Source organism: Crocodylus porosus, unplaced genomic scaffold, assembly GCF_001723895.1.
Source record: "Crocodylus porosus isolate Cpor-Errol unplaced genomic scaffold, CroPor_comp1, whole genome shotgun sequence".
Lineage (NCBI taxonomy): Eukaryota > Metazoa > Chordata > Crocodylia > Crocodylidae > Crocodylus > Crocodylus porosus.
This window is the reverse complement of record NW_017728914.1, coordinates 9,086,096-9,099,746: the sequence shown is the minus strand read 5'-3', so window position 1 is coordinate 9,099,746 and position 13,651 is coordinate 9,086,096. Positions and strand designations below refer to the sequence as shown.

The 13,651-nt window shown below is 40.8% G+C and overlaps 1 protein-coding gene across 1 annotated transcript in view; it reads left to right on the top strand.

The window, feature by feature from the left end:
• Positions 1-13,651, top strand: part of DOCK2 (dedicator of cytokinesis 2) — a 519,632-nt gene that overhangs the window by 86,891 nt on the left and 419,090 nt on the right. Inside the window, exon 23 of the mRNA XM_019534715.1 lies at positions 12,738-12,846. Coding sequence (XP_019390260.1) covers positions 12,738-12,846 — 109 coding nt within the window. The remainder of the gene's footprint in view (positions 1-12,737; positions 12,847-13,651) is intronic.

Here is a 13,651-nt window from a genome sequence, read left to right as displayed (position 1 = left end):
GGGGCTGGACCCGATGATCTTCCGAGGTCCCTTCCAGCCCTAATGTCTATGTAATTTATCATGCATGTCATGGCTGGAGAAGTATAATTTTGTCATTCAACCAACTCTAGATAAGATGGTTATCATTTCTGTTCTGTAAACAACTAGAGCTCTTGCATCTGAGTTGATATGTGAAACTCTATCCAGCTCTGAAGTTTTTCTGATTGACAACTTTATACTGGCTTCCTGTAATACTCCAACTGTAAGTGTTACATTGCGATGTCAAAGTTCACCTTCATAAATGGAAGAGTTTGACCAGCCAACCATCTTGATGAATTGAAAAGTGCAGCACCTAAATGAGTAAAAGTGTCTTCATTTACTTTAAGTTAAACTTCTAAAGAACTGACTTCTGCCCAGAAATATTTGCTTGTAGTTTTTGTTTCAGCTGCCAAGATTTAAGTTAAAAGTCTTTCCTTATTCTGCAATAACCTTGTTTATGACAAGCTTATTTCACATGTGGCTAGTACAGTGTTACATTAGATTGTACTACTTGTATTTGAAAGCCTTGTAAGCTTCTGCTTTAAGTGTTAGCCAGATTGTTCTTTGCCCCATCTCTGTGAAGATACCATTCTTGATAGCCCAGAAAGTAAAACAGACCTAAAGACCTTATAAGCTGCAATCTTACAGGTCAGGTAGTTCTATCTGCATATCCTTCCTAATGTTTGTACAAAGATGTCTGTGCATTCTGTTTAATTTCTATTACCAACCTGTCTTGGAACCTTAGTTCCATGACAAAAAAGTCAGGGCTCATAATTTGTATGTTTAAAAAATGCTCTCAATGTGTGTATGTGTCTGAAATTTATTTGCAAATTAACCCAAATCTTGATGATCTGAGCTAGGGAGGACAGTACATCAGACTACAAAAGCTATTAAAGTAAATAGGATAGTTTGACAGTGGTGACCTGGAAAGAGGTATTATCCTCCTGGAATTCAGTTGTCATCCAGGCCTAAGGCAGTTTCTATAGCATGTCTTCACATTTTATGTATTATGCTGTGTTGCAGGACTGCTGTTTGTAGATATTTCCTGCAAAAATAAATGTTAGGGAAGTTAATATTTTAATCTTTTATGCTTATAAAAATATATAAAAAAGATGAACAAGATCAACTTCACTGCCAAACTCTGAGGATCAGGGCTCTAAATGCCACATCATGTATGAATTAGTGATGACTTGAATTCTTACTTTTCCAGAAACAAATCTCAAGTGAAAGAGATTTTTTTTATAAATATAATTTTAAAATAAATATAATGTGTAACTATGTAATTTATCAAAAATAAATAAATACAATTTCCTTTATTTTAGATTGTTCCTGGAAAAGTTCTCAGGAACTTCATCCAGGTTTGCCAAGATATTTACAAATACTGGAGAATCTTGCTTTACCTTTTATCTACCTTCAAATTGTGTTGGCAAAACTTAGCACAACCCTTCTGATTGGATGAACAGCACTGCTTAAAAGGCCAGTAACAACTCTAAGGGGCCTATACACATGCAGAGAGGCTCCTCTGACATGCTGTAATTACAGCGCATTGGAGCAGACTCAATTAATCGAGTTTGCTGGAGTGTGGCAATTATCTCACTCTGGCAGACTCCAGCATCACATGTATCAGTGTCTCCCCACTGAAAAACAACAGAAGGGGTGCTTTAACTAATGCTTATTTAATGAGCTTTACATAAAGCACCTCCTCAACTATTTTTCAGCACAGGGATCCTGGTACATGTGACATTCCTGGCAATTTATTTAAAGCAGCTCTCAGAGTTATTCTAATTACAGTTCCCTCTCTTCCTGCATCCCAGAACATGTGTATACATTCCCCTAGTGGCTGGTACTAACAACTTAAAAAATTATTACAGCAGCTGGTCTTTTTGTGTGCTTTGCTTTCTCCCAGGAATTCAGAAACTAGTGTATATGATGAATCACTGACAACAAGGTTTAATTCCAAAGGTTTATGGATGCTTTGTTTAATGAACTTAAATACATTAGGCTCTTCAGCATCATCAGCTAAAAAAACCCAAAACATAAATTCCTGGATTTTGGGAATTATGCTGATGAGTCAGCATGATGAATCTGCAGCAACATCCCCAGATATTCCATTTTTAGAGGTCTTATTGCCAAAAAATGTGATGTCACAGAGAAAAGTGCCATGCTCAAGCTAAGGCACCTCTGTCCCTTTTACCCAAAGTCTGAATTTTATTCTGTCTTGTTAAAAGATAAGTCAGGTTAAAAAACCATTGGGAATAAAATTCTGATGTGCCTCAGTAGTTTCACTGTTTTTATTTGCTGAGTGCTGACTGTAGATGGTCAATAGCTAATTAAGTATGAGGGTTTGACATAGTTCATCACAGTAACAAGAAATTTCTAGTACAGAGCTTTGGAACTTGCTCAAAATGTCCAAATTGCGTAATCATTTCCTGTAATGAATGAGTGGTACATCTGGGTAGTAGATGGATAAATCAGGCGTCCTGTTAGGTTTTTTGACTTAAAGATTCATAGATGCTAGGGTTGGAAGGGACCTCAACAGATCATTGAGTCTGACCCCCTGCCTGTGCAGGAAAGAGTGCTGGGGTCTGATGATCCAAACCAGATGCCTATCTAGCCTTCTCTTAAAGACCCCAAAGGTAGGGGAAAGCACCACCTCCCTTGAAAGCCCATTCCAAATTTTGGCCACCCTCACCGTGAAGTTTTTCGTGATGTCTAGCCTAAATCTGCTCTCTGTCAGTTTGTGAGCATTGTTCCGTGTTACCCCAAGAGGTACTCTGGTGAACAGGGTATCTCTAATACCTTGCTGCGCCCCCCTAATGAATTTGTCGGTGGCCACAAAATCACCGCTCAGCCTTCTCTTGTGGAGGCTGCAGAGGTGCAGGTCTCTTAGTCTCTCCTCATAGGTCTTGGCTTGTAAACACTTAACCATATGAATGGTCCTCCTCTGGACCCTCTCGAGGCTATCCACATCCTTCTTAAAGTACGGTGCCAGATGTAGTACTCAAAACTGCAGTCTGACTCAAAACCGGATGTAGTACTCAAACTGCAGTCTGACCAATGCAGAGAAGTATCACCTTCTTGGTTCTATTTGTCATGCATCTGCTGATGCTTGATAAAGTGCGGTTAGCTTTGCTGCTGATTTCATCACACTGAGTCATGTTCATCTTGGAGTCCACTATGACTCCGGGATCCCTTTCCACTTCTGTGATGCTGAGAGGGTCATTTCCTAGCCAGTAGGTGTGCTGGATATTTTTATGCCCTAGGTGCAGCACTCTGCATTTGTCCTTGTTGTACTGCATCATATTGTGTTCTGCTTACTTTTCCAATCTGTCCGGGTCTGCCTGCAATTGTTCTCTACTCACTGGAGTGTTCACTTCACCCCACAATTTAGTATCATCTGCAAACTTGGACAGAGTACACTTCATGTCCACATCCAAGTCACTGATGAAGACATTGAAGAGTCCAGGTCGAAGGACTGAGCCTTGCGGGACCCTAAGATCTACTTTTTTAAGCTGTTTAGCCCTGCATAACTTGGCTAAACAGCTAGCATATTTTTCTTTTCATGAGATTTTTCTTTTTCTGTTTCATTTTATTTGAAAATTTATTTTTAAAAATAAATTATACTTTTTTGTTTTTCCCTCTTATTTGCTTGATTTACTTCTATTAACAGGAACTACTTTAACAGTTTTGATTGTGCTAATTGACTAAAAATGTTAAGAGACATTTGTGGGAAAAATTGGGAAACTTATTTTTCATTGGTTATCGATCTCATTTGTGTAGACAACAGTGGCCAAAGGCTGGTGGACAGCACTCTAAGTGGAGAGGGAAAATGTATTTGCACAGATAAAGCTGTACGCTTTGCCTGTAGGGGAAGATGAACCTGTACGAAATTTGGCTTCCCTAGTTTCACAATTAGTTTAGATGGTGACACCAAACTTATTTACTGGCTTCAGCTGATGTGAACTAATTCCGAATGTAGACAAGGCTTTTCAGACTCCTTAGTTCTAGCCTTACTCAGGTTATTACTCTAAAGCTTTGGGATGATTTGTGTTTTGGAGCACCTTTATCCAAAAACCACCAAAACTGTCCACTTAGACACACAGTATAAATTATGTGGAGCCCTTATTTGCAGTTGACAACCTCCTTTGACCCTCCCGTCTGGCTGTTATAGCGATATGGGAATATACTTGCTGCCACTGCAACCATTTTAGCAGAGGAACATGAGGAGCACTCTCTTCTGCCATCAGAATGACACAGCATGTTAAAAATTAAGTTAGAGGGAGTGGAGTAGGCTGGTTGCGAAATATTTTTTGAGAAGAAATCTGTTTATTTTTGCTCAGCATTAAACTGAGAAAGATGAAAATAGAAGAATTTATCTAAAATGCACTTTAAAAGACCCATACTTAAAATAAGTTGAATAAAACATATTTTAGCATAGAAAATAGTACTATGTGAACCTTCATTATGTCTATGGATGCTTGTAATGCAATATCATAAAAATATAAATAATATAAATTATGTACATGGACAATTCTGAATTGTCCCCTTGGTAAGGAGTAAAATATGCCCAGCAGTCACCTTGAAGGGTTTAGTAATAGAAACCACTTCTAGATATTTGTGAGACACGTTTGTTCTCTACCAGTCATTTTTTTTCCAAAGAGCTGTGATGATTCTGTATTCAGCTTGTGAATTCTGGTTACTTAAAAAGAAAAATGCATGGCAAGTTCTATGACTTGTCTATAATGGATGGATCGTACAAGGTCTATAGAACCAACAAAAAGGAATGTTATATGGGTGTCTATACATGTGTTCCAGGATGGTGGGTGGGGTAGATCTTTAATTAGACCAGCTCTGAGAGCTGGTCTAACTAAAGTCCCCACAGTGTCACATGTATTCAGCATTCAACTCTTCAGAATGATGGTGGGGGTTTTTTAACAAAAGCTTGGTAATTAGCACACTCCAGCAGACTCTTGCAGACTCAGTTAATCAAGTCTGCTCCAATGCATGCTAATTAGCATGTGTCAGAGCAGAGGTCTGTTATGTGTATAGGTGCCCTTAATGATGATGGGACTTAGGCTGCATAATGGGCCTTCCAAAGAAGATGCATGAGCTGATGAATGAATTTAAATTGATCTGCAGGGAAAGACGAGAAGAAAATTTCCAGAAGAGAGCAGAGAAACAGAGCATGTGGGGTTCAAAAGACTAATGAAGATTGGAATTGGAGTGACTGAAAACATGTTACATATGATTTTTAGACCATTGTCTTGGGCTACTGGTGTCTTTTAAAGAAACAATCTGGTAGTTATGTTAATGTTACTTTGATGAGTTTTCCTCTGCTGTTACCCAACCAATTTTAAGCTGGCCTAATTTAGTGCATAAGTATTAACCCCTTGCTCTTTGCCACCAGATGTCCCTCCCCTTGTCCCCTTGTACTCCTTTGGCAAGCGGGTTTGCCATCTTGGAACCAGAAAAATACTAAATTATATTCTAAAAATCTAATATCTACTACATCATTCATTAATTTGATTTCAAAAAAACATTTTTGGCCTGATTTACTTGTGTTTGTGTAGTGTACATAGAGGTGATTGTATAGTAGCTTAAAATGAAGTCTTAGTCTTGTATAATGTGGGGGGTATGGGTGGGTGGGTATAGGCTTGTGGGGGGCTGTGGGTGTGTGGGTATGTGTGTATGTGGGGTGTGTATGTGGGGTGCCACTTGCACCTTGTCATCTTTGACAGGCAGCCAGGGGCAGATAATAATTAATTTTCTAAATTTTTACAAGCCCCTGGAAGCCAGATAGAATGACCTGATGGGTTGGATATTTAAAATAAGAAAAACTGAAAGCACTATGGTGTAATGTTTACCAGTCAAGGTAGAGATTAGGTTTTATCTATCTTATTGGGGTACTGTGAATCTTAATTTGCTACTGTTTGCAGTGAATTAAGAAAACTTTAAGAACCTTCCTTGCTTCTGAAGGGCAGAGCTAGCTAACAAGCTAACCGATCAGTCTTCTGTTGGTACACTGTAACCTCATAACAAACTGTTTACAACAAATCCTCACAATAATCCAACACTCCAAAAAGGAGCCATTTCCCCCGATTATTGTGATGCAGCAGATTGACTAATCCTTTACTTCTGGTTCAACAGGGGTTTGTTATAGGGAAGTTATACACACTATAAGGTTTATTCAGTATGAGTAAGGCCTGGTTTAAATAACAATTTCACATTTTTTGTGAAAATCACAAAATTAAGTGATTTCCATGAAAAATATGATTTGCAATTAAATGCCATTATATGGCCACTTGCTATGGAGTTCCCCAGGAAGCAGCTATACCCATGGCATTTTATTGCAACAGTGCCAACAGTGCATTGCTGGATAGGGCCAGATGGGCAGTGGGAGGGAAGTGCTCAGTGCTTCCCCAGTGGGGCTTCTGCATGCAGAATGGAGCCAGGGGCAGGGGCAGTGGCGAATGAGACTGAGTGGCAATGGCCCCCTGTGTGCAACCAATGGTGAAAGACTATGCTTCAAAATTATTACTCAGCAAAAACCTTGTAGTTAGGCCCTGGTTTAAATCATGAGCCCAGCTCATGAGTATTGTGACCTGATAGTGGTAGGAGCTGCCATTTTCACAGCATCACCGCCAATTGGCTGAGGGGGCAGGTTTAAAGTTATCAGGCTGGCTGAGCCTGGTCCCCAGTGCCAGGCTGGGGGCAGGGATCAGGTGTGTCCAGCATGAGGGGGCAGGGGGAATAAAAGATTGCAAGGTGAACTTTTTTTTGCTGTCTGCTGGACACTTGCCAATTATCTTCTAAAGTGTGGGGCCCAAAAACTGAATGTGATGAATAGAATAAAACAATCACGTCCTTTGACCTGTAGGCAAAATTCCTATTGCTAGCCTAGTATGCTGTTGGTTTTTATTTTTTTGCAACATGACATGCTGTTGGCTCATTTGACTTACAGTCCACCTCAGCCCTCAAGTCTTTTTCTGCAGATTTGCAGCCGAGCCTAGCTGTTGTTCCCCAGTCTGTACTTGTTTGTGCGATTTGTGCTGAATGGGTAGTCAAGGTCATTCTGAATTTTAATTCTATCCTCTGGGGTGTTTGCAGCTCAACCCAGGTTGGTATCATCAGCATATTTGCCAACTCATCCTTTAATCATATCTCTCAAATAATTAATAAAGATATTAAGCAATACCAGACCCAGGAAAGACTCCTGGGGAGCCGTATTTGATACCTCTTCTCAGTTAGACATCAAACCATTGATGACTGATCTTTTGAACACACTGATCCAGTCATTAGGTATCCACCTTACAGTACCTTTACCTAGATTACATTTGTCTTGCTAACGTGAATGTCATGGGATACTATGTCAAAAGCTTTGTTAAGACCAAAGTATATCACGTCAACTGCTCTTTGTTCATCCTGAAGGTCTGTTGCCTTGTCAAAGAAAAGAATAATTTTGGTCAGGCATGACTTGCACTCAAGGAATCCATTTTGGCTGTTCATGTTTGCCTTGTTCTCTTCAAGTAAAAATAGATGAACTACTTGATGGACATGCTCCATGATTTTTTCAGGTACAGAGGTTAGACTGACTCAACTGTAATTCCCCAGATCCTCCTTCCTTTTCTTAATGATGACCATATATTACCTTTTTCCAGTTATACAGGACCTCACCCAGCCTCTATGAATTATCAAAGATAACAGTCAATAGATGTATAATTACCTCAAAATTCTATGGGTATGCTGGAGTGCATGTTGTCTGACTGACCCTGCCAGCTAGAAAATATCTGGCTTCTCTAAGAGTATAATTAGATGTTACCAAATAAAGTGGATCAAAACAGGCTTTGATCATGTGGGACAGCAGGCAACAAGTTCCCACTTAGAGGCATGCTCCTGGGTATCTCCAGTAGTCCCTACATAGAGAGGTACCTGTGGGAATCTCTGAGGTCATTCTCTATGTAAGTCAAGAATGCTAATGTGTTTTTTGTAAGCAAGGAATCTCAACTTTCCCTGCTTAGAGAACCCCTGGGACTCTTTTGTGTGCATCTCTGTGAGCAGAGATGATTGTGGGCAGGTGGTCTCAGGGCTTGAGGAGCCTGATCCTGTGTGAGAATCCCCAGTACTGGCTGCTTGAGGTGGCTGGAGAGCGTGGGCAGCTCTGGGACGCCTACACTCTCCTCCCATAAAGGGGACACCCACAGTAGAAAAGTGGTACAAATTATTACCAGCCACAAGCATTTGTGGTGTGACAAAGGTCATAGACACCTATTTGCTTTCACTTTGTGCCACCATAAAAATTGTTATGGTGGCACAAAGGCAATGTCTGGTACCAGCTGTGACAGAGCACTGGGGTGTGCTTGTTGCTTCAAGAGGAGAGGTTGCCTGAGAAGCAGCCTGCAGGTGGTGATGGGGGCTGATTAGGGAGTTAGCTGACTAGGAGGGGGCTGGGGTTGAGATATATAAGCCAAGGGTCTAATCTGGTCAGGCAGTCTAACTCTGAGTGCCACTGTGAGAGCAGCTGGGCTCCTGATAGCTGCTGATCTGGGGCAAGAAGTACTGAGCCCAGGAACAGGCCAGGCCTTGGAACAGGTAGGCCTGAGAACAGAAGCGGCTAAACCCATAGCCTGGAGAGGGGCGGTAGATAGTGGAGGGCCAGGGTGCCTGAAGCTCAACTAGTGAAGACTGCAGCTCCTGAGAGGTGGGACCAGGCCTTGGAAGAGATAGGACTGGGAGCAGGGGACAGCGGCCCAGTGCCTGAGAGGGGTGAATCGAGCTTTGGAAGAGAGAGGCCTGGGATCAGAGGGCCAGGGGCCCAGCGCATGAGAGGGGCAAGGTGGGGTTTGGAACAGATAGGACTGGGGACAGTGAGAATTTTTTTCCTAATATCTAAGCTAAACTTCCCTTGCTGCAACTTGAATTATGATGCCTAATCATTTTAGGTGCCTGTAAGAGACATGGCAGCCAGAATTTTTTCTTTGCTTAGTGTGTATGGTGTAGATACTGAGATCCCTGCCAGTTGATGGGACATTGTAATGGCCCAAGGACTTGATGCTCTGGCAGGGGCTGCTGAGGGGCTTGAACCCCAGAGTTGTCCCTGCCAGCCTACTGCAAATTGGGATTGCCCCAGCACTTGAGCCCAAGGTCAGTCCCAATCTGCCAATGATGAGCTGATTGCCAGCCACCCAACCTGCTGGTGCATGGGAGCCTGGGATCATGATCCCATGCTCCCCTCTCCCCCACGCCTCCACTGGCAATATGATGTGATTTGATCTGGTTCCTGATTCCACATGTGGCATGGCAGGAGGCACGGTTGTTGGTATCCCATCCAACCTTTAAGTAAATATCTGTCTGGGGGCTTAAAAATTTGTCTCTAGTAAATATGGATGTTAATAAAGTAAGAGGCAAAGATTTGTTAGGGTGAATCTTTTATTGGACCAACTGTGTATGCTGGGCGAAAGTTAGTTATGCTCTAAAATGAAATAAAACCTGACAAAGCCAGCTTGGCCATCACAGCTACAACACTTTGTTAATAGTGGAAATGTATTTTACTGAAAGTTCTTATCACATGATTCAATAGTTAATTTATTATAGTATAATCCAATTTAAAAATATGTATGTTTCTGTTGCAGATGCAATAAAAAGTTGGTTATGCTTTTCAATGTTTTCAAGATAGGTGATATGATTTATATTGATGTCGCAGGTGTCTTTTCCAATGTAAGGGAAGCTAGATCCTCAGAAGAGTGACTCTCTCATGGAATAAATAGCCTAAATCTAATTCTTTTTATAATTTATTTTATTTTATGAACACAAAATTAACAAATACTTCTCAAGGATTAAAATTAAAAAAATAGTCCCTGCAGATACTGTACATTCTTTTTCTTGTTACATTATCTTTTGTTTAAAATTGGCCTGTTTTGTCTTCTGAGGCCATGTGTTAGTAATAGCAGGCTTGCATCCTAAATTTGGTGTTCAGTTCCATGCTAAAAATAATAACTCTTTTGTCAAAGTAAGATTTTGTATACAAGGAAGGCCAATTGACTTTTGACCAAAGTACTCGAAAAAGCCCATTTTGGATAGAAATTAGGCCTGAAACTTGTTTAGAAGCCTAAAATACCTTAGGAGGAAGTGATGAGTGCTGGAAGTGGACTTATTCAGCTTTCTCTATAGAAATTGTTGCATTGCCTTAATTATGGTAATAGTTGGTGTCTTGACAGAAGCACGAGGTTTGGCCAAACCTCTTAAAATGAAAATTGATCTAAAATTTAGCCTTAAATACTCTGCCTTCAAGAGAAGCCTTTTTGTATAATTTTTAGCTCAGTGATGAGCAATTATTTTGGTTGGTGGGCCACTTAAGGAGTTTTGGTGAGCTGTCGAGGGCCACAGACACAATATCTTTCAGAAGACATAATTTTAATATAATATACATAAAACCCCCCCAAATAGTATACTAAAAATCAAACATAAGATATTTTAGTTTTATTTGAAAAAATATTTTTGTCCTTATTTATATTTGTTTGTGTAGTGTATGTAACTGTGTGATTACACAGTTGGTCAAAATAAAGTTTTACTTTTGTATATTGTGGGTGTGTGGAGGGTCTTGGGTGTGTGTGTGGGGGTGGGGGGCGGTAACTGGTTGGTGAGGGGTGTTGAGTATGCATGTGTCGGGGATGAGTCCTGGGAGCTGGCTGGAAGTGCAGGAAGGGAGGGTGTGGCAGGGGGCATGTGCAGAAGAGCTTGCCAGGGCAGTGCAATATAGGTGCAGGTATGTTCTGCTCTCCCATCTGGCCCACAGCTGCCCCCATAATGCTTTACATGGGGCTGAGTCCCACCTGTTCTTGCCTGGGGCAGGTGCAGCTTTCCCACCTGGAAGCACCCTGCACCCATCAATGGCTCTGGCCCCAGACATCATGCTTCCCAGTGGGGTTGCTCTTGCTGCTGCTACCGCCTTCCGTGTGCTGCTCATTTGCCCCTGCCTCCTTCTCCCCTTTTTGCCCTGCTGTGCTGCTCCAGGTAGGGGGAAGCTGCAGCTGGGCAGCTGCTGTCCTAGAACATGGGGCTCCACTCCAGCTCCCAGCTGCCTTCCATACACTGAACCACCCACACATAGCTTCTCATCAGGCTGGGTGGCTGGAGTGAGTGGAAGGTGGTCAGGAGCTGAAGTTGGAGCCCTGCACACTGGGGCAGGAGCCCTTCAGCTGCAGCTTCCCCTCTACCTAGAGCAGTGTAGCAGGGCAGGAGCATGAGGAGTACCCAATGGCACAGGGATGTGAGCAGTACCTGGGTGGCTGCAGCAGCACTGCATGCTGGTTGGAGCTGGGACCAGGGTGGTGCCATTAGCAGGTGCAGGTGGGAGTGTGGTATGTGATGCCCCAGGCGAGAGTGGACAGGGCTTGGTCCCATGTGGAGCACTGGCACATGCAATCAATTGGTGAGACGGGTCCAGCCCCCCCGGGCCATATTTTGCCCACCCCTGCTTTAACTGATGTCATTTGCATTTAGCCAGGACCAAAGGTTACCTCAAATGGCCATTCAGAGATAGTATGAACAGTTTTTTAAAATTCATGCTCTAAAATACTTTTTGAGGTTGCATCTCACAGGATCCCAAGTATGTTGGGTCTAGTGCATGATTTGGGTCTTTGATAAGGTTTTCTTGAAAAATGGTGACAGAATTAGGTTCAAAATACTATTTGGATATTTTTGAAAGCTCAGGGAGTTAATATACAATTTCTTTAGTGATCTTGTTTGTTCTACTTTGAAAATTTTGCTGGAAGTAGTAATGCAAGTCATGGGACAAGGTAGTGTAAACAGAATTTTCTGCCAAAGCCAAAACGTAAGATGTGATGGTTATAAACATTGGTTCCAGATATCCATACTACTTGGAGATGGACAAATATGAACTGACTTTGGAAAATTATCTTCATGATTGATAATCTGAAGCAAGCATATTTTAAGTCACCACTTCTGCTACCAAGGCAAAGCCTTTTCTTGATTGAAAGATATCAGGCTGTTTGGCCAAAAAAAAGCAGTTTTACAAGAACAATATGAAATGGTTTCAAACTAGTTGTGGTCTTCTGAATTTGTATTGGGGATTAACAGGTAATGACCTTGAATTCTGCCTAGAAGCAGCTGCTTAGTTTTATATTGGGTGGTTTAGATATTTGTCAGGTTGTTACAACAGTATAATTTATATGTTAGGTTGTAAAAGGGGTTACATGTGACTCGTGGTATTTAAGACGGGTATAGAAAATCCATGCCACCTTGAAAACTATTAGCACTGCAGTAATTCATGGATGCAGTATTGATGCTTGGAAATGCAGTTTCTAGCTTGGTGCCATTTCTTACACTGTAGCTAAATTGAAGAGAAAAATCACAAAATTTCTCCTTGACATTTTAAGTCGCTTTGAAAGTGAAATGACAATTATATATCTCCTATCCCACCAGTCAGCTGAGATTATGAATGTCTTTAGGTCTGGAAAGTTTTATTCCTTAAAGGCTTTTTCAGGAAAATTTAGAAACCTTTATTATGTTGTGTCAAGTTGAAGAATTTCTCCCTAGTACAATGAATACCAGATATGTCCCCTGGGTGAAATATCTGTGTACCTAATACTGCATCAACTTCTTTTATGTATTTTAATTTTAAATGAACACTGGGTTTGACACAATTGAAAGTATGGTACTTTCTGTTTCTCAAGTAGTGATTAGACTGCATCTCCCAACAGGTTATATGAAGGCAAAGAACAGACAGAATTTGAGGAATCTATGAGAAGACTCTTTGAATCTATCAACAACCTCATGAAAAGCCAACATAAAATTACCATTTTGTTGCAGGTTAGTATACTTGAAAACAACAATTTGTCTTGCTTATTAAAGTGGTAAGATGATGATATATTCATGGAATTTATCCTTTACCTTTTATATATGTATACCTTCTTACCTGAAAGGGTAGGGTTAGACCGGTTATTTTACCTTGAAGCCCAAGTACATAGTAAGACGCATCTTTTTTTCTTTTTCAAAAATAAATTGTTCTTAAATAGCTAGACCATAGGTGTTATTTGCCTTTCTATGGAACTCAAAGGAGTCCTGGTCCTGGGCTCCCCAGCTAATTCTTTGATTATTTAGAAATGCTAGTCAGATATTTTAAAAATGGCTCTAGTATGTTGGTAATTGTTCAAGTAACTTTAGTATATGAACCTTTAAAACTTTTACAGTTCTTTTCTTTACAATATTAAGTACTAATTAGTTTGAAAGGCTTAGCATTCATATAAATGTCAGTTATATTCATCCATAGTGGTTTATATTTATTTACGTAAGATACTTTGAGGAAATCTGGGAAGAGGAGGGTTGACTAAGACATGTACTAGTCTCTGACAGTAATGCATAAGGAATGGCCTTGTTATTGAGGGAAATCTTTCAAGTTTGGCTATGTTTCTATTAGAGGATGTTATCTGATTTTGGGAGGAATGGTAATATTGGCAATCCTGTGCTGTCTTCAGTGCCCAGTTTTCTTGTTGCTGGTTTATCTTCCCCCTCCATATAAATATGTTTTTATAGTTTCATAGTTTGTAGGGTCGGAAGGGACCTGAGCAGATCATCTAGTCCGACCCCCTGCCATGGCAGGAAAGAATACTGGGGT